The sequence below is a fragment of the Mus pahari genome, chromosome 4 (genome assembly GCF_900095145.1).
Source record: "Mus pahari chromosome 4, PAHARI_EIJ_v1.1, whole genome shotgun sequence".
Lineage (NCBI taxonomy): Eukaryota > Metazoa > Chordata > Mammalia > Rodentia > Muridae > Mus > Mus pahari.
Window position 1 is genome coordinate 90,842,200 of NC_034593.1, and position 22,656 is coordinate 90,864,855.

The window sequence follows — 22,656 nt, forward strand, 5'->3', positions numbered from 1 at the left end:
CCAGCTTCCCTCCCCTCCCCTCACAGACACCCCATGGTTCAGACGATTGTGTTTAGGTTCCTGGACTTGTAAGGCAAGGACTTTACTGACTGGATCACTCTCTAAAGCCTGAGAATGTTTTTTTACAGGATTTGAAGAGACCATAGGTACTGACATTGCAACTGGAATCAGCCACATTCCCTCCTACTGGTGAGAGGAGACCCACAGAAGCTGAAATCAACTTCCTCACACAAGTCTGATTTAAATTAAACTTCCTTTAATAAAATAAAGACAAAACAAATGGTGCATTGCATAATACTTGTGGCCACAGTATAAAACAACACAATTAGTTTGTATAACCTTGGATAGGGACAAAAATACACAAGACCTTCTCCTTGTCTATGGAAAATTCTGCAGATCCTTGTGCTACACACTAGAAAAGAAACCCAACCTCGTTCTCCTAGTGATCTGCACAATTGTGTGTCACCGAGAATCTGGTCACACAGTGGAAGAGAACTTACCTATACCTCAATTCCTTTCTTCCTCTGTTGTCATGAGTGAAGTTAAAAAAAAAAAAAAAAAAAATCCCCCCGAAAGTAGCAAGTTGTGTAGTATTGCTTACAGTTCCTGCTCCGAAGCGCAGTCTTTGGCTCATGGATGCCTTAACAAAATCATGGCTGCAGGCAGTCTGCAAAGCAGGAGGCAAAAGCCACCAGAGAGACGGACAGAGGTCTGGGCAGGAGGGAGCCATTAGGCTGGGAGGGGGAAGACGCACATATCCACATCTCGGGACATTTCTAAATGAGGATTAATCCAGCTGGTGAGTCAGGGGCCAGCGTATCCCATGCATGAAAAATCTGAAAAGTTGTTAAAAAGCCAGAGTTTGCAGTTTTCTTATTTTTCTAAAAAAGTGAGCCGTGTGTGTAAACATCGTAAAGTAAACAATTTAAAGTAATTTTCGAGGCTTTGATCTGAATGTAGCTTAGGTTCTTTCAGCGGGAGATTTTTGTGATTAGGAAAAATACTCAACCTTCTATAAAGTTTTCTCTTTAAGAAGTGCAATTTCATGTGCCAAGGCCTCGCTCAGCCTTTCCCTCCCTCAGAGCAGTGTTGCAGGGTGGGGGTCTCAGGAAGAGTGCTTCATGGGGAACACTATTTGGTACATGGAGAGTGTTTGACCACACTTAACAAGACACACACCCCAGCACGGTAAGATTCCCAAAAGGAACTAGGTCCTGAGGTTTCTGGCCCCTCTCCCAGCCCTAAGCAACATGGGGGTTTAGGCATGGCCTCCGCAACGCAGATTCAAATCTCCACATCAGACAAAAGGGAAAGGTAGGCCCAATCACTCATATCTCATCATCCAGTACTGGTGTGGACCACTGTGGCTTTATGTACATCTAGGGCTCGTCTCATCCAAGGCTAAGTCTCTCTCATCCTCCTAAGGAGGGCCGTACTGCCAAGACCCTGAATCTTCTTCAGTAATGGCACAGGCTCGAAGGCTGCTTCTAATACCTGGTTCTCTCCCTGATTCCTGTTTGTACAGTCACCTGTGCCTCACATCTGAGCTAGCAATAAGAAAGCAACGTGTAGACCAACCATGTCTGCCAAAGCCTCCCCTCTTTCTCTGGCCTCTCTGGCTTGTGTGGGGTGCATCTGCTACTGACTCTAAACCTGGACCCCACCTGGGCTAGAGCTACCTTCTCAAAATCTCATCACACGAGCAGCCCCCAAGGTGGGCTCGAAACAAGCAGAGGAAACTGGGTGGAAAATACAAAAGCCACCGTGGACCACATGGAGAGAAGGCAGGGGTGTGGGGGCTCGGCGAATCCTGGCCCGTGTTGACTAGAGCTGCACGTGAATGGCCATCTTTTCGTATTACTTTATTGCTTAAGAGAAAGGAATCTCTCCTCCCCTTTGGAAGACAACAATGTTAAATCCTTCAGAGGCAGAGGGCAGGGCGAGGATACCAGTTGGGTGGTGAGCCTCAGTATCCTGGGGAGGCTCATGGAAGGCTATGATGAGGTGAGAGACTGTGTGGCTGAGGCCCTGATGGAGCAGGCACTGGTCACTTGGAAGATGTGCCTGCCCACTGTCCAGTTCCTGCTGGGCCCAGCCAGGCAGAGCCAGCTGCTCTCAACCCTATTTTACAGGCCACTCACATAACACTGAATTGCTGGGTTCCCTTCTTGTGTCTAATAGGAAAGCAAGCGTCCACTAAGTACTCCCTTCTTCACTACCCCCTGCGGGGACCTTAAAAAGACTTCAAGGACTGAAAAGGTCATGGAGAACACACACTTGCTCTAGGCAATTTCTGATTCCTTGAAGTCAGTCAGTCTTGCAGGCAGAGACTGCCTTCCTGTGAAGGAGCTCAATGTGGCACATTTGTGGCTCCCATGGCGGTCCCGTGGCACCAGGGGCAGTGCCTCTCACGAAGGGACAGGGCACCTGGCTCGGACTTGGCGGCACAGCTGCCCTCTGCTCCCACTCACCCTGGGGTTCCTGGAGCACAGTTGCCTAAGAACTACCAGAGCAAGCAAGTGGGCGAGCATCTGTTCCTTTCCTCTCCCCCCAACCCCCCCAGTGTCCTCCTCCTCCTCACAAACCTTCTGCCCTGGACAGAGGTGGTGCTGGATTTTTCTTCATACTCATTCTTAAGGCTAAGGTGGCAAGATAAGGTGCTTGGTGGAAAGCCAAATTCTAGACTCCAGGGCTGCCGTATCCTCACTCTCACAGAAACAAACCCGAAAAACGGAAGAGGGTAGAGAAGGAGGGGAAACAAAAGGCTTATGGGTCAAGAAGTTATAGAGTTTAGGTTCCGATAGAGTTTAAACCCCTGACAATGGGGGATGGGCAGGGCAATCAAAGCCTCAGCTTGCCTTGGCACAGGTCTATATCAGCTCTGAGCCAGGGTGGAGGGCAGCAGGTAGCAGCTCTCCAGATGCTAGCTGCTTGTGGATGCTGGCTTTCAGGTGGGCAGGTACCCTCTTACCCACAATGACCAACTCTGAATGCCTTCGCCCTTCCTCACCGTGATCCCTAAATCAAAAGTGATCAACACACACCAATCAGAGGATCGATAAGCCGCTAGGAGAAAACTAATTAGACAGGGGTGGGGAGTGAGGGTGGGGAGTGGGGATTAACCATTAAAAAGCTGCAGCTGGGGGAAACACACACTCGATTGTTACATATCAGAAAGTGCCGTGGGAAGAAGAGCTGTGTGCTGGTAAACATGTCCTCGCTCAGAACTTGACATGCAGAAAAGAGAGAGCGCCGAGTCCCACCTGAGATTAGAGAGGACTGGTTTTAGTGTAACACACTCGGTTGTAAAATATCAGAGTCCTCTTCTCACCCCACCGCTCCTACAATGTTCCTCTGTCCCTCCATCTCCCACTGCTTAATCCATCTCCATGGACATGAGCCTGCGGCGCTCCCGACGCGTCTCCCGCACCTCCTTCTTACAGCACCAATGGGAACTGCAGTACCCGATGAGGCAGGACAGGAGCCCGATGACCGTGGACAGGCCCACGCCGATCAGCAGCGGGTACTTGAAGGCGTTCAGCACTGGGCAGAAGACAGAAAGTGGAAGCATTAGTGTAGGGCTGGAGGGTAGAGAGTACTGGCTCACTCCCTAGTCCCCCCCTTCCCCACCCCCAACTCCTGCAGCGGATCTCTGCAGAGATCCCAGCTCATAAACCGTAAACCCTGCACCTGGCAAGTGATTCAGACAAGAGCAGCTCAGCTCTGTTGAAGAAATGAACAAATGTTCCCCACTCAGTTCTGTGGAGCTGGGCACGTGGGGGGGGTAGGGGGGTAGCATGCAATAAAGAGATTTTACTTGATGCCTTTGAATGTCAACTTCTTTTTAGGGTTTTGGCAGGAGATTGATTTTTAAAAGTCAGTATAAGGGCACCGCACATTGAACGGCAGATGCATCCTTTAGGAAAAAAAAAAGATTGAATAAATCAATTTCTATGCATCAAATAACTGAAGTATACTAAAGGCGCTATTTTAAGAAACACTATAGTAAATTATCGAGCAAAGTGAATAGTCACTCCCCTACTTGTTTGGTGAATCTGGGTTTTCATATGGAGTCACTTCAAGCAGAGTTTAAGATGCAAATGGGGCAGAGATGACAGAACTTTAGATCCCACCCTGGGAGGGCCACCTTCCCTCCCCCAGTGCTCTGGGTAGGTGCCTGCCTCTGCCAGGTCCGTAATGTTTGGAAAGATCTAAGGTTCCTAACAGCGGGATGGGAGACTACTGTCACGTTTTTTTTCAGGAGGTGGACCATAAAGCACGTGGCACTCTGTCCTCCAAGCAGGGCACGGCGGTCGCCGTCTCTGACCAGACTGGCTGTACTTCCATGCAGGAGACCCTTTCCAAGAGCAGATGTACTAATGTTTGCTCCTTTGGGGGAGGGTAGAGAAGTGGCTCCCGAGGCCTCTTCCCTCCACTGGGATATCTGAGTGGTTAGTAATTACTGGTGAGTATGGCGGAGGGGGCGAGGGGGGCTGGGGAGTCTTCTCCATGCGTGTATTCTACCCATACGCCTGTCATGCTAATAAACTCACTGGCTCACCAAGTTGGACTTGGGTGGGACTGTTTCTCTGGTCAGTCACTGTCTTCCTCATCTGGGGCGACTATAAGTAGACTCCTCAGAAAAAGTCACCCAACAGAAATACGAAGTGAAGAGGAGCTGGAGTTCAAAGGTCCTTCTCCTCAGACTGATTGGCCACTAGGGAAACACTCTTGGTCAATGCTTCTCACCCTTAAGCATCCGGGGTTCATTCTCTCCATGCAGTTGTTCTGAGTAGCCGAGCACTGGGGAGCTTTCACGGGGCAGGCTCAGTTCTTGAGAATACAGGGACAATGTCCAGCTCAGGGAGGCTTGGGGTGGTGGTGGGGGGGGGCAGAGGTCTGACTAGTTAGGCTGGTCTGGGTGGGGTGGGTTTGGTATGTATGGGTCAGTAAAGACACTCTTCTATTGTAGGGCTAGAAGCTCCAGGAAGCCTTCCTTTTCCAAGAAGTAAAACAACAGCTGATGGGAGGTAGAGGTGAGAATCAGGAGCTCAAGGCCAGCCTTGGGCTAGACAGTGGATTTGAGGCAAGCTTGGGACTTAAGAGACCACATCTCAGAAACAGCAGGTGAGCAAGAACTGTCAGTCTTTAATCCACAGCCTCACCTGGAGACCTCTCTGCCACCACATCGCAGAAGCCATGCCCACCTTAGGATATGGGAAAGTGGGTTTCCACTGAATCACAGAGGAGCCAAGGCTCCTAAAAGTCCTTCCCCAGTGGTGTCACCAGGGTAGGACTGCAAAGGCAGCAACTTGCAAAACCACTTTGGCCCGAGCCAGGCCCTAGAGGGAAAACAAGGTGGACCAAACTACAGAAGCCTGGAATGTATGTGCTGCAGCATAACCCGGGAAGATACTTAGATACCCAGAGCGGGAGGGAGCTCACCGTCCATCTTCACAGTTATAAAGATGGGCCTGGAGTGGATCTCGGCTTCCCTCTGCCAGGAACCTGTTGGTGACCTCACCCAGGGAGTCACAGAACAGTAGTAGTTGCCAAAGTCCTGGTCCTCAGAGCCATGCACTTGCAGCAAGAATTCCAGCACGCTCACTCGTTCCAGGCTGACAGTACTCTTCCAGTCCCTCTGGCCTGTCGTCACAACTCCCTTCCGGTCCAAGGAGGAGAGGAGGATGGGAGCCTTGTCCAAGCCAAAAGAGTGTACTGCAAACCAGGCTACATCGAAGGCCATGTCGTCTGTGGATTACGGAGCAAAGCTGAGGTGAGAGTGTGAGCTGAAACGATGTACACACTCCTGTGTGTGCAACCCTTACACACTCCTGTGTGTGCAACCCTTACTCCTGGCCAGGTCTGTTCTATATGAACCTCCAGGCCGCCTGTGATGCCGTCACAGGCTCCCCTGTGCCAAGGTCACACAGCCACAGATAGTAGTGCGTCCAGCCTGACCACTTCCACTCTAAGGAACTACAAAAAGAAGATCTGAGGCCACAGACAGCCCTGTGTGTGAAGGATGGGCATGGTGTGCAGGGTCCCCGGGCACTTCATGCAGAAGAAGCGGAGACCGCACATAAAATAAATTGTACCAGATTTGAAGTTGTAGACAGTTCGGATTTTATTGTTCACTGTGGTTTGTGCCGTTTTATTTTTTTCTTCCCCCTTGCAGAAGTATTTAAGTTCAAAACAAGAGGGGAAAAAAAAGAATCAAGCTGAGAAAATTGAACACAGTTAATAGTCCCAGAGAGTAAAGCGAGTGGATCATGAAGTGCTCTGTGAAACCGAGGTTCTAACAGCCTCAAATAAATTACAACGGACAGAAAAGAAAGAGGATGGTACCGGATTAATTTGCACAATGTGGAAACTGAGGCCACATGCTAAACCCAGACCCTCCATCCCCGCCTGACTGGACCAGCCCAAGCCAGCTGTTGAGCTTCAGGATCCATCCAGAAGGCATGTGGGGACTGTGGACCAGAAACACAGTTGCATCTTAAACCTGCTTGGCAAAATTCCTTTTTCTAAAAAACCACTGAGGGCTAAAGCCAGCGCCGTGCTGGGCACGTGTTCTATTGGAGCTACAACCCTGGCCCGGGACTTTTTATGTTAGTTTTTGCTGGACAAACAAAAAAACCAATAGCCATTCATTCAGGGGAAGTACGTTAATAACTTCGAAAACACATTCTGAGGCAAACAGATGTTATCCAGCTCCCACAGAAGGGAGCTCAACTCAAAGTGGGCATTTCCAACAGGTCCAAATGTAACTCCACTACTGTGGCAGGTCCCCTCTCTCCTCCACCCACCCCAGGTGGCACCTCAGCATAAACAGTTCTCAGCAGGTAAGTCTCTGGGACCAGCTCAGTGGGAATGCAGAAAGTGTTGCGGACTGCCTAAATCCCCCTCAGCGCCAGGGCAGAATGGGCTCTGCTACCCAGGGAAACCCTGCTGTCATGTGGGAGTCTAGAGTGGCTACCAATGACAAGGCATAGAGGTGTTCCCATTAAGTCATTCTCCACTGTGCCTCAAAGGATGCTAAGGTGGCTAGCCTGGGCCAGAATCCCAGTACCTACTGGCCACATGACCTGAACAAGCCATGTTAGTTTACTGCACAATGCAAATTAACAGGGCTCTGGAGAGACAGCTCAGTGGTTAAGAGCATTCACTGCTCTTGTAGAGAACCTGGGGTCAGTTTTCAGCACTCATTTGTCAGGTAGCTCACAACTGCTTGTAACTCCAATTCCAAGGGATCTGACATCCTCTTCTGGCCTCCACAGACAGACAGACCAACACAGTGTACAGACACACATAGACAAACACAAATACACTTAAAAACAACAGTGTGGGCAAATACTGCCAAGAACCACGCCCAGCCCATGTGTTTGTGTGTGTGGCCCCTGGAAGCCCGGCCTGGAGGACAGGCAGGTAGGTTTTGTTCTGTGTGAAGGGGCAGGGCTAATAACCAGAGACCCTGCAGGTCTCACCAGCGTCTGGGCGCAAACCACTGGCCATTACCACTGGGGAGGGTGCCTGGTCCTTTAGGACTTCCGTTCAAAGGTTCATGTGGCTACAAGCTCAGCAGCGACATGTTTCCCGAGAAGGACCCAGCGGGAACGAGTGATAATAAAAGTGGTAGTGATAAAGGTGCTCGCCCTCCTCTCCACACGTGGCTGCACAGGTAGATGCTGCTGGAAGGAAGGGCATGGAGGGCTTGTTGTCAAGGATGTGGGCCCCTCCTGTGGGCATCTGCTGTGCTGAGCCACCACAATGGCTAGGTACTAGATGCTGATGTCCTCTGACTGGACCATATCCAGAACACGGAAGTCACCTTACCTGGGAGAAATACCTCACAGAGGCTACAGAACACCCGTAACGCTCAGCCACTCTGCCTCTGGGCAATGGCTGAGCAGCAAGGATGGGAAAGCCCAGCTTCTTAGCTGCCCTCGGCTCCAAGTACCACAAGCATAGTGACTGGGCTCCATTCCCTTGCACCCCACAGCACACTCTGGAGACTCCCCTTCCCCCTGATGACTCACACTGCCTCTACTCTGCTTCGGACCATGATGCCACCCACGCTTGGCCGCTCCCACCCTGCTGTGACACAACAGTGCCTTGGCTCTCAGCCCACTTATGCAACTTTCCCACTGAGAATTCCCTCTTAGAGCCATGGAATGAATGAAAAGAGAGAAGAGAAGAAAAAAAAAAAAAGAAAGAAATTACGATTTGTGTTTAATTATTCAGAATCTTCCACCCACACAGAGCAAGAGTGCAAAGTTCTGGAAAATTGTGATTTGCAAGATACCAGCTACCTATAGCTTTTGCAATTACATCGGAGAAAAGAGGTTTACATGAAAGGCACAACTGGTGACCTATTAATTTGCTGAGAAAGAACATTTGGAGGGTTTATGTCTGTATATCACAAATGAGCTTTCAAACAGCACTGCACTATGCAAACTTTGAAGGAGTTTTGGCTTGCCTTTCCCTGGCAGTCCTTCCTACCTTTACCTTCATTTCCGCGTTCAAAGGCACCTTTGTGCCTCTGTGCCTCGCAGCTTTGGTACGGTAGCGGCTACTCTCTGCGGAGCCCGACTTCTCCCGCTTTATGTGAAGTCTCATGCCTCACATGCTGTACAGAAGCTCTAAGGGAACCAGGGAGCCACTCCGATCATAATGGCTACCCCACAGTTTACTCCCAGACACTGGTGAGGCCTTCAGGGTCCCCCATCTCTGGTTATTAGCACTGTCCCTTCGTACAGAACAAAACCTGCTGCCTGTTTCTGGGGCCATGCTTCCAGAGGTCTACACACAGAAACACATGAGAACTCACAGCATTTGGCTAGCTTTGTGCATGACTTTGCTAGGAATGGGGTGGGGTTGGGCAGTGTCAGGGTCACAGTGGGTGGTGGAAGGGAGAAGGACAGGCCTCAGCAAGCTAGGCTCTTCAAAGAATCTTTGGCGAAAGGCAAAGGTGGGTACAGTCCTGCTCAGCAACAGGGACAACACCCTAAGGCCTTTAAGACCAGAGGAGCCAATAAGAGAGAAGGATGTCATCTGGCTGCTTAAGGCACCAAGCAGAGAATGCATGAGGGATGGGCCCAAGATTCTGAGGCATCTGTTGGCAAGGTTAATCTTTTCTGTAAAGAGAAGATTCACAGACCTGGGGACATGGCTTGGGGCAGGCCTAGCGTGCATAAGGTTCCCTCTTCAGTAGAATGGGAAAGGCTTTACAAAGATATCCTGAAAGTTATAAATGACATCACTTCTCCTCTGCTCTGTATTCTGCCTCCAGTGCAAGTTCTCAGGGGTAGATCTTGAGCATGTTCTACCCCCAACATCTTTAGTTGCTCTGTGTCTGAAGGGATGAATGACACAGTAGGAAGAGGAATCTGTGAGTGGGTTTCTAACCAGGCCACAACAAGCCAGGAAGAGATCTACTGACTGACCCGAAAAGTGTTTCAAATCCCCCAACAGACACACAGCCTCACAGAGCCAAGCTAGCAATGAGTCAGGGAAAGTGGTGTGCTGCCTAGTCTTTTGTCAACTTGACACAAGCTAGTTATCTGAAAGGAGGGAACCTCAATCGAGAACATGCCTCCGGAAGATTAGGCTGTAAAGCATATCCTTAAATTAGTGACTGGTGGGAGAGCCCATTGCGGCTGTTGCCATTCCTGTTTATAGAACCCAGGATGGGTTCTACAAGAAAGCAGGCTGAGCAAGCCATAGGGAACGAGCCAGTAAGCAGGGACCCTCCACGGCCTCTGCCTCAGCTCTGCATCCAGGTTCCTGCCCTGTTTTGAGTTCCTGTCCTGACTTCCTTCAATGATGAGCTACAATGTAGATGTGAAGCCAAATTGCTTTTGGGTCATGGTACTTCACTGCAGCAAGAGAAACCTTGACTAAGACAAGTGAAGATCAACAGACAGTTCAAACTCTGCGTGGCAGGAGAAACATTTACAGAAGGCAATGGGGATGGGGGGGGGGGAAGGAAGGATGGAGGGAGGTACCTGGGTCCAGCACAGCTCCTTCCACAGTGACGATACAGAACAATTTGATGAGGTCTCCCCGGGTGACAGATGGCGTGTCTGAATGCACAGAGGCGTTAAATATGGGACCTGGAAGACAGTAACATGTAAGCTGCATAATCTTCTTTCACATAAGTTCAAAATTCATTCCTAAAGCTCCGAGAGCATCCAAATGTGGTTCTCTTTTTTGGGAATTGGTCTAGAAAAAAAAAAAAACAAAACCGTAAAATAGGCCTTCTAAGATCTCCTTTCTCTATGCAGAGTCAGTCGCATCAGGGGCATCTACCTGAATTCACTCCTGACTAACTCTGAATGGAACTTTCTCTGCTCGACAACCACAGCTTTGCTTGAAGGATACGCTTACTTCACCTCCCAGCTGGTAAGCTCGGGCTGCTGTCTCGTTCAGTGCAGTTCAAACTAGCCAGGGTGGTGTAGACACCAGAGGGTCAGGAGCTGAGCCACATGTGCTTTTGGTCACAGTTGGGCAAGTGGCCTCTGTATATTCTGCAATACTGATGGGGACAGAACCCTGAAACCTCAGGGCTAAAGGACTGAAACCCAGTTAGAAGAAAGACCCACCAATACTGGAAATGTTTAGATAAAGTTGGTGGGTCGCTGAGATAATGCCAGGATTTCAGGGGAAACTGAAGCAACTTGGAGCATCCTTTAAAAGACCACCCAGGTTGGGGAAGGCAGGGCGCATATGGGAGTGCTCTATACTTCTGAGTCAACTTTGCTGTGAAACTAAAGCCTTGAGATACGTATATACATATAGATATCATACACATCATGTGCATGTATATGCATGTGTGTGTTTGTGTGTGTGTATATATGTGCACATCTAGTTTAAACTAGCATCAAACAAAACAGAACAACATCCTCCACTGAGACAGGCTTTGCCTCGCATCCTCCTGAGGATATCAGCAACCTAATGATCACTTTAATCCCACCTCTGATTCCCTCGTAGGTAAGGGCATTACATAGCTCAAGACAAACTGATCCCAACAGCTTAATGCTTAACCTTATCATCTCAACTTCTAAAATCTAGGAACGGGAAAATGGGAAAGAGAGTTCTAGGACATCAGTGCTATGAGATTCTACTTGGATTTTCAGGAAAGCGTAGATAGGCGGCCAGCTCTATAAAGAGAATGCCACCAGATTCATGGCCAGCTCTACTTATCTAGCTCACAGAAGCTGAGTGAAAGCTTACTTGAGGAATGGGGACATCACTGCTTTCTTGTTCAGATTACCAGAAAGGAAAAGTACCCCAAAGTGTGTTTAAAAGCATCCATAAAAAGCTACCTACTCCATCCGGAGAGTGTGTGAAAGGTCACACCGTCATAAGGCCATGGGCTGAAGTGACTTTGGCTCTGTTCTCACTTCAATCTGATGACTAATGATAAGTCATTAAATGGCTTTCCTAGCACTATGGATATGAATAACTTGAATGGTAAAAGAAAGGCTGGTTATGGAGGTAGGGGCGTTAGGGAAACCTGTGGACTTAACTCCAGGGGCTGAGAACACGGCAGGATGGCAGTCCCAGGAACAGGGGACGAACAAGGCAGAAGACAAGCACACCACCTCCTTCAGATGCCTCAGCTCTGGCCCTAGCTCCCTTAGTATCTCATACTCTGGACCTGCTCTGCTCAGGAGTGTGTGGAGAGTCAGGGCCAGCCTTACTGCTCTGAACCAGTTCTGTGGAAATGGCAGCCAAGGCTATTTCTGTCGCCTCAGGGTGGCAGTGGCCATATTCAACAGGGGAGTAAGATTTTTCCCTTAGATTAGAGACCTGGTAATAAACACATCTGCTCAGGACTTTCTTTGAAAGTTTGAAAGCACTCAGGTCCTTTCTAAGAGAACCCAAGTGACCAAACACTGACATGCTGCACTGATTTACATATTGTTCTTATTTAAAACAATGAAGAAAGACTTACATAATTTGAACAAATGTCACTTTTCTTTATAAACCCTAAATGCCTTCTGGGCCACAGGTCATAACTCCCAGTTCCCTACTGGTGGCCTGCCGTGGGAACCAAGGCAGGGCTTCTGAGAGGGTCTGTGCTCCGTCTCACTATGCAGGCAGGGCTGGAGAAGAAGGCCTTCATTGTAGCAAACAATTCACAGTAGTGGATTTCCTTCTAATGAAATCAATAGCTCCATGTTAATATGGTCATTATCCCAGAATAATGGGATAGTTAGAAATATTTTCATTATGGTCTATTTCTGTGGCAATTCTGTTTTGTGAAGGAATTCGTCCGGTTAACTTTGCAGACCACAGACTAGGACTTGGACTATTCAGAGAGCAGTCAAGAGTCACTAGGGATCCCTGGGTTCTTAGTCCACAGAGAGCATGGGGACCACTTGACTTTTAAGTACAAACATTGACACAATCATATTCCATACTCCATCTCCACCCTAGGAAAAGGCTTTGAAGAGCAGCATTTTCCTGTAAGCAAACTCTGCATCCCGTCTGCATCTCCAGCCAAGGGTCACGGCTAAGTGATGCTGCTCTATGCCATCACTGGGCTGGTGTCTACCTGGCATTTATTGTAACAGGAGAAACCACTCTCTCACACTATGGGGGGAGGAAGTGGGTCATAAAAGCACATGTATAGCTAAGATTTCAAAGTCATGTAGATAACACTGAAGGGAAAGTTCTAGGAAGATGAGCATATTAAATTAGTCTTTCATAAGGCAAGGAGGGGGTGGGGTGTGATTGCTCTACTTTCTACTGCTTGGCTCTATTTCCATTTTTTATTAATTATTATTTTTATCTTAAGTGTATGCCCACTTTGCCTGCATGCATGTCTGAGCACCACACGTGTCTCGTTCCCATGGAGGCCAGGAAGGGCGTCAGACCCCATGAGATTGGAGTTGTAAACAGCATGAGCTGTAGTGTGGGTACTAGGAATCGATGCCAGGTCCTCTGGAAGAGTGCCCAGTGCTCTTAACCTCTGAGCCCTTTTGGTCTATTCACACATTACTATATTAAAAAGAAAAAAGGCTATTCTTTTTAAAGGCTGAATCTTACATCATCGGGTTTAAATCTCATACTAGCCCTGATACCTGGGTCAGTGAAAGCCATGATCTAGGGGATCCCCTGGGAAACTCAGACCTCACTAACAAGAGGCCAAGGCTCGAGATTAGATGATAGCATGGTGGGCCTGGGGAGGACTTCTTTGTCCTGGATCTTAAGGAGGACTACTGATGTACAGGAGGTGAAGGCTCTTGGGGTTCAAACCAGTTCTTTCCTGGGGGACAATCTGGGGCTCTAGTGCTGGGCTGGTCAATCAGGGGGCAGCTTCTAATTAAGGAGGGACAAGATTATGACAATTCCACAGAGGGTACAGGCTTTAGGTAAACCATTCAATCCAGAAGTAAAGAGCTGCCATGGTGGGATTCAAAGAATTAAGAACTAGACCCAATATCTACCCCTAACCCAGAAATACAAAGGATTTTATATCTCCCCTCTTCCACAAGACTGAAAGAATGATTGAATATGATGTAAAATAAGGTGGAGCTGACCATAGAGATAGCAAGACAGATATACGAGAACAAGGACAAAATCCTGTGATCATCTCAATAAACACAGATGAAAGGGTACAGAAATCATCTGGTAAGTCAAGAAGTCCCCACATCTTTCCATGATAGAAACACCCAACAAGGGCCAAGTGTGGTAGCACAATCCCAGCACTCCAGAGACAGAGGCAGTGGTTTCTGATTTACCTATAAACAGATGTGACTGATTTAAGGATTCCTTTATTTATAATTATGTGCATGGCTGTGTGCACAAGACGGTAACTGCCCAGAAAACTGCTTCCCCAGGGACTGGAGTTACAGTGGGCTTCCCCAGGGACTGGGGTTACAGTGGGCTTTGGATGCAGAGACCCACTCTTGGGTTCCCTGCAAAAGCAGCATGTGCTTTTAACCACTGAGCCATCGCTCTGCCCCAGAATGTGAATAATCTAATTAATGCACCTTGTTTTTGTTACATTAATTCAATCAATGACAGGATCTTTATAGATAAGTATAAATGCATACATTTAAATCCCTAACTGGCATGCAGGGCAGATTAGTTAGGACTATTGGTCTAATATTCACAGATGAAAATTCTTCACATGGATTGTCTGAATGAGATTGGAGATTTGAAGCTCTGAAAGCATCTTCCCACTGAAACACACAGACATGTATGCCAGAGCCTAGTGACACACACAGATGGGTGTGTCAGAGCCTAGTGATACAAACAGATGGGTGTCAGAGCCTAGTGACACACAGATGGGTGTCAGATCCCAGTGACACCGACAGACAGGGGTGTCAGATCCCAGTGATACCCACAGACAGGTGTGCCAGATCCTAGTGACACACACTGGCAGGTGTGCCAGATCCTAGTGACACACAAAGACAGGTGTGCCAGATCCTAGTGACTCCCACAGTCAGGTGTGCCAGATCCTAGTGACACCTACAGACAGGTGTGCCAGATCTTATTGACACACACTGGCAGGTGTGTCCAGATCCTAGTGATACCCACAGACAAGTGTGCCAGATCCTAGTGACACACACTGGCAGGTGTGCCAGATCCTAGTGACACACACAGACAGGTGTGCCAGATCCTAGTGACACNCAGATCCTAGTGACACACACTGGCAGGTGTGCCAGATCCTAGTGACACACACAGACAGGTGTGCCAGATCCTAGTGACACACACTGGCAGGTGTGTCCAGGTATCAAAACATAGTGACATACACACAGACAGATATGTGAGAGCCCAGTGACATACATACATAAACAGGTGTGTTAGAGCCTAGTGACACACACTAACAGGTGTGCCCTGATGTGTCAGAGCTTGGTAGCATACAGAAAGACAGGTGTGTCCAGGTGTGTCAGAGCCTACTGAGGTATCCCTAAAAGCAAAATATTTCACTTGAGAACATAAACCTTATAGCTATGCTGTTTATAATGTGGGCCTTTCTGCCTTATAACATGGTAATATTCCAGGTGCTAAAGATAAATTAATTTCTTAGTGAACATAGTAAACACCAAAGATAAATATTATGAATAATGATTCTTAAGAAACCAAACTGACAGGCTCATCAATACCACAGCACTGCAGCAACTCTGGTGATGCTCAATTATAGGAAGCTTATGCAATCCAGCACTGAGGAGCGGAGCAAGGCTGAGAGCCATCCCATGTGGAGATGCTCCTGAGTGGGACCAGAGCTACAGTTACACCTGTGTCCTGGAGCAGAAAGCCAGGAAATCAGACCTGGCCCCTGGCTGCAGCTCCAAACCGTCCAAGCCATGCTTGTCTCTCTCCACGAAGTTCCTTCAAGTCTGAACTATGAGTTCCAGTCCTTTTTTTTTTTTTTTCCTTTTTAAAATCCATTTACAAAAAACCCCCAAACCCAACCAAACAAAAACATTTGTATGAGTGCTCATGACAGAATCACAACAGTGGGGAAGTAGACATGCCCTGTCGTCCGTCAGCTGATGAAATGATAACGTGTGACCTAAGCATGTCATAGGATAAGACTCAGCCATAAAAATGAACGGAAAGCATGGCGCAGCATGGGTGATGTTAAGTCAGTCAGACACCAAGGTGACATACGAGTGACATATATATGTGACGTATACAGGGCGGGAAAGACCAAATACAGAAGGCAGTGTGGGTGCTGGGGTAGGAGGCTGGAGGCTGGACACTGGTGGCTAGGGGGTCATTTCACTTTGGTGCTACAGAACTGTTCTAAAATTGACATTGATGGTGGCACAATCCTGTGAATGTATGAAAAGCCACGGAATTATGGACCTTAAGTGATAGACTACATGGTATATGAAATCTACTTCACAAACTCTTTGAAACAGTAAGGACAGGAGCTTGGGAGACAGCATGATATGTAAGAGTGATTGCTGCCTAATAGTGAATACCTGGGTTCAAATCCCTAGCACCCACATAAAAAGCTGAGTGGGGCCACATATGCCTATGACCCAGATCTGTGTGGGGAGACAGACAGAAGGACCCCTGGACTTTCTGGCCATCAGCTTAGCTCCAGGTTCAGTGGGAAACTTTCTCAAGGGAATAAAGCAGAGTGACAGAGTAAGACACCTGACATTACCTTCTGGCAAAAGCACACATGTGCCCATAAGCCACACACATACCACATACATACACCACTCAAATAAACACACACACACACACACACAAATGAACACATTTTAAGGTCCCCTGATTAAAATGTTAAGGCTTATCTCCCAGTCCAATCTATGACTTCACAGAGCTCTCTGCTCACCTGAGGTTTGGAAGTCGATCTCAATAGGATTGGAGAGACTGGTCGCTGCCTCTCGCCACAAGCTGCCCCCAATAGGAGACCACGCTGTCACCATGCAGCGGTACAGGCCCGCATCAGAGACCTGAGTCTGGTACATTCGGTATCGGAACTCATCCTCCTGAACCTTCTCTAACACGACGCCGTCCACCCGGGACGCGTCGGTCCAGTTCTCCAGCTTCACCACGGAATCCTGGTCCAGGGAGATAATGTACTTGGTCTCGTTGGGACTGGAGAGGTCCCCGACAGGCTTCTCAGCCGTGATAAGAACAGAGTATCGTGGCGACTTGATATTCTTGGAAGACACTTTGCAAGTCATCTCAAATGTATTCCCTGCAGCAAAGAAAGGCTTTGGCTGCCGTGCCTTCACCACGAGCACAGAATCTGGAAGAAAGAACCAGAAGTGGGCCATTTTCAACAGTTAAAACGGATATGCATCTAAAAATCAAAGCATCCAGGAAATAGGGATTTACTTGCAATCTGCCACACTAAGGAAATGTGGCAACTCTAAAAGAAAAATAACACATCGGTGAACAGGCTGGAAACGTCCCCAGGGGAAGCAGTGGCGGTCAGAAGGAATCTGAGGGGTGATGGGCGGTTAAAGTGTGAACTGGAGGAATTTCAAACCCTCAGATGTGTGTCATCGAGGGAACTCAGAGAGCTAAGATGGTGCCTCTCAAGTCCAGAGAGCCAGGGAAGATAGGCTAGGCTAGCCACACCACAGCCTTCTCTACTTATTGCTGGGGTAGTAGGCCTTCTTGGGCTAGCCTGTGTGGAAACTTAGCTCTTTTCCGCCTAACCCTGTATCAATTATAATAGATATGATATTTAATATAATAAATACAATTACACTTGCAGACATGGCCACCTCCACCTGGTTTACACGTTTACCCACAGAGATGTGGTTTTCAGAATGTTGCGTTGGTGTCTGTAAGGACACTACCAGTGGGCTTGCAGGTTCTTTTAGGATCCCTGTCAAACACTAACCCCTAAGCATGTACATATTAGGTTTCATCGATCACAGTGGCACAAAGTCAGGCATGCGGAAGGCACTCAAATAGCTACTAAAAGACAAAATGAATTATGCCCATACCTTTAAAAAAAAACTTCTAATACAATAATTAACCCCCGAATCTATTCAGTTATGACTTTTATGCTGGGATTTGGGGAGCAATTTGTCCTGTCAAACCCAGCAGCACAACATGTGCGATACACCATCTTTAGAGAGATGCTGATTTCTGAGGTTCTACTGAGCCAGACACATTCATTCACAATCCTCCTGTGAGTTTGGTCATCCACTCATGACTTAAGCATAATTACTAACAGCCTTCATATCATAGACACTGGGAATAGAACAATCGAGGTCCAGGACCTTCATTTTTATATACTAGTAGAGGAAGACAAGTAGATAAAACACATAGTGTGCTTAGGTGGTAAAAATATAAGAACAACCACAGAAGAAAAAACAGACAGAAAAGAGAAAGTGTGGGACCAGATAAGAGAAAGGGCACAGCGTCATAGAGTGGCCCAGGATGGTCCCACTGGGATGCTAACATTTGACTAAGCACCCAAGGGAGGTGGGAAAGCTGTCTAGGCAGAGGAGACAGCAAATGATGAGCTACAGAGCTTGTCAGGTGGTGAGGGGAACTATGGGAAGGGTAGAGGAGCTCAGTAGAGTAGGCATCAGGGAGAGATGTGGGGGAGGGTGATCAGTCTACAGGACACTCAAGACCACTGAGAGAACTCTGGGTTTTGCTCTGAGATAGGGAATCTATAAAGGTATGGGGAAGGGGGGAAGAATTTCACCATCTGATTAGATGTTAAGGGCGTGGTTAAGGGTGGATGCAAGGAGACCAGACAGGAGGCTGGTGATGTTAATATAGATGAGAGATTAACACTGGCTCATAAGCGTGAAGTATGAGAGGCCACTGGACTCTAAACCGGTCTCAAGAAGTTAGAATTGGGCATGGTGGTGTCTACAGTCCCAGCACTTGGGAGGTAGCAGCAGGAGGATCGGAGCTCAGAGTCATCTTTGACAACACAGTGACTCTGAGGATGACTGAGCTACAGGAGACCTTGCCTCTAAAAACAAGACAGGCCCCCAATAAATCAAACAACAACCAAAAAGGGAAGTTGGGGGTCAGGGTGTGGCTGACTTGCATAACACTTGTAAGGTCCTTCTTTAATCCCTAGCAGGTTAAACAAAACAAAACAAAACAAAAATGAGGAGTTAGAGGTAAAGGTTTAGGTCAGCAACTAAAGGTGGAAGAAGATGGGTGGCAGAGACCAGAGGCTCCATTTTGGACAGCAACTTAAGAGCTGCTTGCTAGGCAGGAAGGCACCATATCCGTGAAGGGGGAGTTCTGGGGCATGCAGGCACACACAGGCACAGTTGGGAGTCAGCCACTGGTGTGTGTCCTGTGAAGATACTGCTGAGCAAGTTAAGCAGGAATTCAGGGACTGTGTCCTGATGTGTCCTGAGTGGGAACTGAGTAGAAAGCAGTATGGAGGGAGGCTGAGGTGCAGCAGCCAGTGAGGTGGGAAACAGGGTCAGGAAAGGCTTCCCACAAGCTGTGGGAAAAGCCAGAGCACTCCTGCAAGGGGAAGCTGTCCCAGCCGAGGAAGGAAACCAACAAACAGGGTTCTGTAGTGCGTTGATCTCTGGCGATACCAATATGTGACCAAGGAGTTGGAGAGCAGGTACCACAGAGAAATGGAGGAGAAACAAGCGATATTAAATATAGATAAATCAAATCCACTGCTATAAAAGGGCAGAGTAGTGGGCAAGGTTGTAAGAAACAGAAATAGACCAAAAGTGGTTTCTCTAACAGCAATGTTAGCTGGCTGATGGGAAAGGACCAGAGGAGAGAGAATATTGAAGATATGGGGGGGGGGTGTGTCTGAGCTGTGAGAGGGGCTAACCTTTGCTAAGACATAAGGGCGAGTAACAGGCTCAACGCTGAGCATGGCAGATACAAGTTCTCCTTTGACTATCATCTTTTTATAGGGAATGGAGAAGCAGGGCCAGGAGCCGACAGAGGCTGGGGGAGGAGGTTTTCAGAGAGAGCAGGTGGCGTGCAATTATCACTTAGGAGAGTGGGGAAGTAAACACACAAAGGAAACCAGAATGACTCTCAGCGTCGAGAGACCACGTGACAGAAGGGATTGGAGAACTGAAGTGAGACCTTCACCGTCGGAAAGCCATTTCCTTCAACTGCATCTAGCTCTGCATATGCAGCCAAAGCGACAGCAAAGTTGGCTTTGAATCGGGTTGTGTTTTAAGCAGAATATAAGGTAGACCAAGCCAGGGAAAGAGAGTTAAGAGCGCAAAGAAGGGACATGATTGGCTGGGAACTTAGGCTGGATATCCATAGATGATCAAGCAACTCTCCTTACCCCCAGCCCTGGACGTGTTTCAGGAAGGGCTCCAGGTCCATGTTGAACTTTCTGGTAAGAGAGAAGAAAAGGCCCAGAGAGAAGGACAATGGCAGAAGACAGAGCCAATAGGGCTGAAGCACTAAAGGGAATGATCTGGGGAGATTGTGGGCTTAGAGAACCAGACAGTGACACTGGGCTATGGAGGGCTGGGTTTCAGAAGTGAACGGGTCAGATGAAAAGAATTGGGAGTGAAAGACCAAAAGGGACAGAGGACATGATACTGAGAGACAAAGGCAGGGGGCTGAGAATGAAAACATTGTCTACACCAGGGTCCTCCACGGTGGCCCCTCTAGAGGATTCAATTCCAGTGTCTAGACCACACACGCCTCAGACCAATCTAAACATAATTTCTACTGGGATCCTTTCTTTTTTGAAAGCTCCCAGGAAGATTTCAACACAGCTAGCCAGACAGGAGCAGTTAACAAGAGTGGCTATGAAACCAAGGCGAGCAGCTCCAGCAGATGAGAAGAGCAAGGAGTCAATCAGGATGAGTGACAGGAGGAAGAGGTGTGGCCCTGGGCACGGAGGGGGTCTTTCGGGACAGGTGGGGAATGGTAGAAACTGCAGAGGAACCAGGGGGTGCCTGACTCCTCTATTCCCAGCTATTCAAGGAATGTGGGAAAAAAACCACAGCCACTGAGGTGGGCTCTGGGACAAGTGTCCTCAGAGAGGAGGTTCTGGGACAAATGTCCTCAGAGTTGAGGCTGGCATCCAAAAGAAAGAAAAAGGAACACTGGGGTTCAGGAAACGCAAGGCTTTGCTAAGGACAGTGAGTGGCAGATGCCCTTTCCTCCTGGCCAAGTGAGCCCAAAGGAGGGTAAAAAAGGCCCTGTGGTTCCAGCCCCCTAGTGTATGAGCACAGATTTCTAGTGTGAACGGAGAGTGGGGGTACCTACACCAACACAGAGAGCTACCCACACAAACATGGCCAGATGACTTAAGGAACTAAACCAAACTGAACAGTGACAGCATGCCGTTCCCACCTTCTGAGGCCCAGAATATGTTGACAGGCTTGGAGAAGACATCTTTGCTCTTCACCCAGCTGTTGTTCCTCTGCCTGGTCCAGACAGACACAACACAGTAATAATTGCCCCTGTCTTCCTCCGTAGTCCTTTGGATCCGGAAATTGAATGTGTCTGTGTGCTCCTTAGAGAAAATCAACTCTCCGTCCTGGGCCCGCTGCTTGCTCTTCTCTCCGTATCTCAGAGTCCAGTCCCCATCCATGACTGCGAGAAGCTCACTGGGCACCACATCGTCATTGCGACGGTTCATTCTATAGTACCACGACACGGTAAGTCGGACACCGGCCTCCAGACGCTTCGTGTCTATCACCCGGCACTGCAGTTCCGTGGGGTCATCTGAAAACCCGGGGACCTTAGAAGCGTTCAGGTAGACCTGGTATTCTGGTTCTGAAGGGGGGAAGAGAAAACACAACAACATAAGAATTGTCCAAGGAACAAGTCAAGGACTACTCTCATCCCAACAAACCGTCCATCCTGCCAGCTTCTGAAATAAAAATCAAGTCTTGGTGTTGGGCAGGAAGGGCCCTGTGAGAGTATTTCTCAAAGCTTGTAAACCACTTCTTCAAGTATCTGCCTTAAGAAAACTGCCAAGGTGTCTCATAACTTAAGAGCACTACCTGCTTACAGAGGACCTAGGTTCAATTCCCAAAACCCACATGGCAATCACAACCATCTCTCGGTCCAGTTCCAGGGGATCCAATACCCTCTTATAGCCTCTGAGGACACTGTACACATGTGTGCACAGACATACGTGCAAGTAAAATATCCACACACATTAAAAAAGGAGATGAAAACAAGGAAGGAAGGAAGGAAGGAAGGAAGGAAGGAAGGAAGGAAGGAAGGAAGGAAAGAAGGAAGGAAACTGCCAAGGCCAGAAGCCACACATCCTGGGTCAAAACCCTTACTTTTGCACAGGACAAGGGGACGCTAACAGGTGATCTAGGAGGTTGAAGTCTTTGAGAAAGATCTCAGTAACTTAAGTGTTCCCCTTCTATCAGGATTGTCTCTGGAATACCAAGAAAGCTTCAGACCTCCAAAGCTCCCACTGGTTCAGTAACGCAAAGTTCTAACCTAAAGAACAATGTACAATCTGAGGCCCACCAGTCCCACCAGGACTCGGATTCTTGCCAGCCCTGGCTATGCCCCAAATGCAAGGCCCCTACGCCTCATTCTCAGATATTTTTATTCTCATTTGCTATTTTCCACTGAATCTGTATCCAGTCAGCCAACACCCCCTCGCTTAAGACTCCGCAAAAGGATGTTCTTTCCAAAGCCACAAATAACTCACCCTGTATCTCTGCCAACCATGAAACCATCACATAGTGAACCTGGCCCTGGTAAGTCTGCTCAATACCACCATCCACCTCCTCTATTTCCACGTTTGTATCTTCACTGGCTGCAGGCAGCTTCTACACTTGCCTCCTTAAGGAACCTACACTAGAACCCCTTGGCAGCCTTCCTTCCTCTCCCCTCCCCTGTCACCCCTATTCCTGAGGCTCTTCACCCACCACCATAGGCTGATGCCATTGTGGTACAGCAGTGCTTGAGACGCTCCGCAAGCCTCCCATCGCTGGGGATGCTGCTCTTTCTCTGAGCTCTCATATGTCTTTCCTACACCAGTCATCCTCTCTGAAACTTTGCTTAAGAGTCTTAACCCCAAAATTCTGGAACCCAGTGGGTACTCGACATCTGTTCTGTATTGATGGTAAGGTCACTAGAAAAGTCTCCAGTTGTGGGGAGCCGCCCTCACATTCGCCATTACAAGATAGCGCTGATGTCCTGTGCTCTAACAAACAAACAAGGCAGCTGCGCATGTGCTGGGTAGATTTCCATTCCCTTGTGCCCTGCCTT

The 22,656-nt window shown here is 48.3% G+C and overlaps 1 protein-coding gene across 1 annotated transcript in view; it reads right to left on the reverse strand.

Moving 5' to 3' along the window:
- Positions 1–239: 239 nt before the first annotated feature.
- Positions 240–22,656, reverse strand: part of Ptgfrn (prostaglandin F2 receptor inhibitor) — a 74,167-nt gene continuing 51,750 nt past the window's right edge. Inside the window, exons 5-9 of the mRNA XM_021195966.2 lie at positions 20,767–21,192; positions 16,310–16,729; positions 10,008–10,115; positions 5,446–5,751; positions 240–3,543 (exon numbers count right to left, since the gene is read on the reverse strand). Of these exons, the coding sequence (XP_021051625.1) occupies positions 3,377–3,543; positions 5,446–5,751; positions 10,008–10,115; positions 16,310–16,729; positions 20,767–21,192 (1,427 nt within the window). The 3' untranslated portion in view covers positions 240–3,376. The remainder of the gene's footprint in view (positions 3,544–5,445; positions 5,752–10,007; positions 10,116–16,309; positions 16,730–20,766; positions 21,193–22,656) is intronic.